At 35.4% G+C, this 5,816-nt stretch overlaps 1 protein-coding gene across 1 annotated transcript; it reads right to left on the bottom strand.

The window, feature by feature from the left end:
* Nucleotides 1–3,259: 3,259 nt before the first annotated feature.
* On the bottom strand, nucleotides 3,260–5,305 carry LOC149149120 (pentatricopeptide repeat-containing protein At1g73710-like). Its single transcript, XM_089442390.1, has 4 exons — nucleotides 4,437–5,305; nucleotides 4,333–4,385; nucleotides 4,093–4,218; nucleotides 3,260–3,861 (listed from the first exon to the last, which is right to left on the bottom strand). The coding sequence occupies exons 1-4, from the start codon at nucleotides 5,303–5,305 to the stop codon at nucleotides 3,260–3,262; spliced, it is 1,650 nt and encodes a 549-aa protein (XP_089298516.1).
* Between the last annotated feature and the right edge of the window lie 511 nt (nucleotides 5,306–5,816).

The following is a 5,816-nucleotide window of genomic DNA, read 5'->3' as shown; positions in this document are numbered from 1 at the left end:
TCCATCCCTGGCGATGTGAACAGGTTTCTTCAACTTAAGCTGTATCTTGCAGACGATCAAAGTCCTTTGCAAGCTCTACAACTTATGCATAATGAAGTAATGTGCTCTTGACCAGCAACGCCATGCTGCAGTGTGCAAGTAAATGATAGAGCATAGATTAATGGCAGGATAATTCAAAGTTCAAACTTATTCAGTTATTCACAACTAAAACAGTTCCTTCATGAAAATCTTCACAGCCAGCCATAGGAAGGGACAGCAGAAAAATAAACATTACTTCATCCAATTAGTTTGATAGCCACTACCATGGCCAATGAGAGAAATAGATTGAGGCATTTTGAATGTCTTTTGAACCTGCAGTAGAGCTAAAACACTTTTTAGAATCATGAACCTATGAAGATTACTTTGAGAGATATGTAGGCAGTGGGCAAGGTAACTTCTAGGTGCATTTTGAATTTTCAGTTTTAGTAGTAGCCTTGAGCTCTCTCACATAGCTGTCATGGTTACACAGAAAAGATTCAAAAGAATGTTATGTTGTCATAAAATATAGCTAGTCTCTCATTAATATTTATTATTAACATCTATTAACATAACTTTTACTTTGAATTTTGTTAAATAGATTCAAATTGTCTTCCAAAATTTGCAAAATAAAAAATGTCTTCAGTAAGTCCACAATATCCACTTTGGAAATATGTGGATAGGAATTTTGAAATTTCATATATGTTATTAATTATAATTTATAAATTTATAATTTATAAAATATAATTATTAAAATTTAATATTAATATATTACCCGATGAACCCACGCACCCTGTTTCCAAAAATTTTTCCTCGTCCCCATCCCCGTCCCTGAACCCATGTTTCCTGGCAACATAGATTCATATATTAATTCAATGGATTTCATTAGGAATATTCTTTGAAACAATGCCCTATCCTTGAAGCAAAGTAATAGAAGAGTACTGCCATTTCTATGGAAACAGTATATGTTCTGAATCTTCTTTCTTGATAAGTTAATGTCAGATATATGATCTGTTGGCTATTTATCTCTGTAAATGTTGTCATAGTTTGCTTCTGATATTTTTTCCAGTTCATAGACAACTTTCAAGACTTTTGCTGACTGCAAAACACAATTTCATGAACAACACACAACCAAACAAAGCAAACTGTGTGAATGGAAAATAATGCCAAAGGGAAAAGAATAATCTTTGAAATGAGCGAGAATTTATGCCCATGCAGCCTACAAGATTTGTACGTGCTTAATATTGGCATAAATTCTACACCAATTGGGATTCACATAGACCATTTTTCTCAACCCATATTTAGGTAACTCTTCCATTTCCGAAATCTTCATTGATGACTCTTCCCTGGCAAGGATTCATTAATATCTAACTTGAAAACCTAGAAAAAAATAGTGAATTTTGACCCATCAACTGCAACAAAAGACTAAACCATTCGACATTACCCAATTGCAGTTCTATGTGCTAGAAATGAAATTGCAGCATTAAAACAATTCCAGTCAGTCATGACCATAAACCCTCTATCTAAAAGAATTATAACTATATTGGAAACTAACACAGTAATATCCATGCTTGCAATTACTTACGTGCTTATCTGTATCACTCAGTGTCGGAAGATCAATATGAACTTGAGTGGCATGCATTCTAAACAATGGACCAACAAGAGTTACACTATTTTTGACATGACACACTATATCTTGATCCTTAATCCTTGCAACCTGCAATCAGATCAGTTAGGAGATATTTAACACTGGAACACTATCTATATCAAGATAAGATGTGCAAATGTTCCTCTATTTTCAAAGCCTTAATTTATATTGGAGGAGGGAATGACCAATGTCTTTTTATTTGCATTTTTGTTATACACTAAAAGAACTACTAGTACCCTTTTATCCACAATTTCTCTATACAAGGAGCATAGATTTAAATTTCCCAAAAAAAATATAACCTGTTACAATTTTACAAAATGTTAAACGACACAACAGCATGAGTACAGGATATGCCAGCTTCCTTTTAAAAGCTTTGCACATGAAATGGAGCTCGAAACCAGATCTGCATAATCTTATACAAGGATAATTTTAGGGGCGAATGTTCGCCCTTCGGCGAAATTAAGGGGTTTTAAATTTTTAGTGGGCGAATATTTTGTATCATAGTACATTTTTACAAATCACCTCAAATAGCCCATCTTATTTTAAGGGAGAGGGTAAAAAAGGTAAATTTCTCCTTTGAAATTAGGACTTGCAACCTTCCATTCGCCCATTTTCAAGAATAGGTTTTATTTAAGTGAATCCTATGGGCCAAATACCATATTATAAAAGAGGTATAGTAAATTAATAAAAATATAAATAAATGAGAGGTATGGTAAATAAATAAAACATTTTTTATATTTACTCCATAAGTCACCTTATATACATGTAAGGGTGTAAAAAAATAAAAATATAAGTAAAGTGGAGGTATGGTAAATAAATAAAACGTCTCTTTATACTTACTCAAATGGTATGGTAAATAAATAAAAATATAAATAAACTAGACGTATCGTAAATAAATAAAACCTCTTTTTATATTTAGTCCATAACCCTCGTTCTATTTATGAAGGCTCAAGAAAGAGGTTTTATTTAAGTGAATCCTATGGTCCAAATACCATATTTGTAAAAGAGGTATGGTAAATTAATAAAAATATAAATAAACGAGCGGTATGGTAAACAAATAAAACATTTTTTTATATTTGCTACATAAGTCACCTTATATTTACGAACACTCAAAAAATGGGTTATATTTAGGTGAAACCTATGGCCAAAATACTATGGGACAAATACCATGGACTAGAGTGTTATTAATACCACGCAAAAAACCATTATTAACCCTAATATTAGAATTAATAAAAATAAAAATGGCACATGGTATTGACCCATGGTATTCACCAAAATGGCACATGGTATTGACCCATGGTATTCACCTGGAATGTAGCCTATTTAAATGGGGGAATTAAACCAGCATGTAGCCTATGCTAAGATTCACTAGGACTTTACAAAGTTTTATTATTTAGTGAAAGACTCGCCAAGATATTACAAGATTTTATAATTGAGTAAAATATTTTCCATGCCTGGTGAGAGATTCGCCAAAAAATTATATATAAATATTATATTATTGATAAAATCGCCTTCCATTTTTCCTATATACCATGGAGATTCGCCCATTTATTATATTTATAAATTCAGGGGGGGTTCTTAAAATTTTCCCTGATCTTATATAATGTGACCATGATCTTGCAACTGATGCATGAACTCCCTCTCCTGGGTAACAAATCTCGCTAAAGAAAACTTCCCAGCACTTTTATAGGCATCTGTAACTGCCTTGAATGTGAATTTGTTTGGCTGAAAACCCTTCTGTTTCATTTTGTACAACATTCTCCTAACACTGTCTACCAACCCTAGCTTCCCATAGCTAATTGTCATACTTGGATAAGTAATTGTATCCGGTTCAAGACCTTTGGCTTGCATGATCATGAACATGTTGTAAGCTTCATTAATCCTCCCAGCACTACCAGGTGCATATATAACAACATTGTAAGAAGACACTTCAAAATCCAACCCAGAAGCTCCCAGTTCATCACAAGCTTCCAAAGCTTCAGCATGCATCCCCACTGTAGAAACAGTTATCATTCTCAAGGCCTGAATACCATGTGGAAGCCCACTTTTACGTGCAACATCGATCTGCTCTACTGCCTCCCTTGGAATGCCTCCTCTCTTCAGAAGAATGCCCAATGTTTTGTATGTATTCTCAATGGGTGAAGCCTTTAGTTTTAAAATTTGATGAAAAACTTCAGCAGCCTCTCTCAATCTTCCATCTGCAATGAACAGGCTAATGACACTATTAAAAGAAATAACGTTAGTAAGAAATCCTGATTCTAACATTTCCTTTGCAATTTCAGTGGCTTTATTAAGCCTTCCATTCTTTTTGTATAAGGACAACGTCATGGAAAAATAAAATTCATTTGCCTACTGATTTTCCTTCAAGACTTTGAATACTTCTTGTGCTTCAGTCACCATATCAGTCTGAACATAAAGGTCAAGCATACAGCCTGATAAAAAGGCATCTGGCTCAACACCCAATTTCTGTATGTGTTTGTACGTTTCTTTTGCTTCCTTCAAAAAACCACGTTTACTATAAACCTTAATCAATGAACTATATAGCACAGAGTTCCCTGTAAAACCAGCATTTTGCATTATTTTAAAGTAACGTACAACTTCTTCCACACATCCAGCTTTGGTAAATGCATTTATCAAGGCACTATAAACAAAAACATCTAGCTCCACACCTGCGTTAACCATCTTTTCAAACATCTTCTCTGCCTCTGCAGCTCGACCCAATCTTCCATAGGTGGCAATGACAGCACAAAATGATCAACAGTTAGGCACAAACCCTGCTTCCTTCTTTTTGGTAATAAAGTGTTTTGATTCATCTAGAAGTCCTGAACTTGCAAATGTCTGAATGACAGAAGCATATGTACATCTATCAGGTAAAACCCCTTGAACTTCCATTCTTTCAAACAACTTCCGAACCTTGTCATGGACTTTTGCAATCCCATAGGCCTTGATCATGACACTAAATTCTAATACAGTTTGACCCTTGCCTCTTTCTTGACTACACTTAAACACCTTTTCAGCTTCTAACGAATAACCTTGTTCCCCATATGCATCAATATTGGCAGCATAGCATTCACAGCTCACTCCTCGAGCAAGATGGAACCTTTCAAACCATGCCCATGCTTTCTCAAGCATCCCCAGATCTATATACATCCTAATAATAGCTGATTCGGAGTACTCATCCACATGTACGCCTAATCCATCCATCTCCCTGACAACAGCTTCTACTTCACTGACCATGCGTCTAATACAAAATGCATATAAAATAGTTCGACAACCCACAGTATCAAGAACGAGCCCTCCTTCCTTCATCTTTGTGAAGTAAAAAAATGCTTTATCAATATTGTCATTTTGAGCATGCAATTCTATAAGAGTGTTGTACGTCCTTGTGTCAGGCAAGCAATGAAGCTCTTCCATTTTCACCATAAGGTCATCTGCTTCGTCAAGATATCCAGAAGATCCACAGATGTTAATCATGGTATTGAATGTTACAACATTTGGGCTTATTCCTTCTTTTGACGTCTCAGAAAATAACTTGGAAGCTTCTTTTAGGCGGCCTGCCTTCCCATATGTATCAATTAATGTATTATACATGTAAGAACTGCCTCGCCTCTGAACTTGATCATTCTCTCTGCAAGGATCCATGCACTTATCATCTAATAACCCTTTAATGAGCACTCCTTCAGGAAAATTATTTGGACAGCAGTCCCTTTTACCCACTACACAAGGCTACGCATGCAGGGAAGAAAGACATGAAGAGTCTCGTCGCCAGCAGAAGAGTCTCATCGCCAGCAGGCAGTCTCTGCGAAGAGTCTCATCGCTAGCAGGCCAGGCCTGGCCTTTCATGGCCCATTACCATGGGAAAAAAACCATTGTTTGTTATGAAACCAGCTCAAGAAAAGATAGAAAAGATAGATCAACACCTTAGAATTCAGCCTCTTCGAGGGGGCAACCTCCTTAACATTACATAAATGAACAATTCTTTGATGATTCAAATGACAAAACCTCCTTTCTATATATAGGAGTCTAAGGAGTCACAATATAATCCAGCCGACCTAACAATAATAATATAAAGCCACAAAAATAACAATAGAGGGATTCTATGGGGCACAGAAATAACAATATGGGGGTAATAGGGGCACAACAATATAAATAA

The sequence above is a fragment of the Pinus tabuliformis genome, chromosome 9 (genome assembly GCF_031772625.1).
Source record: "Pinus tabuliformis cultivar Carrire ecotype Pingquan chromosome 9, CPIR1, whole genome shotgun sequence".
NCBI classification, from domain to species: Eukaryota; Viridiplantae; Streptophyta; class Pinopsida; order Pinales; family Pinaceae; genus Pinus; species Pinus tabuliformis.
This window is presented reverse-complemented; position numbering and strand designations above follow the sequence as displayed.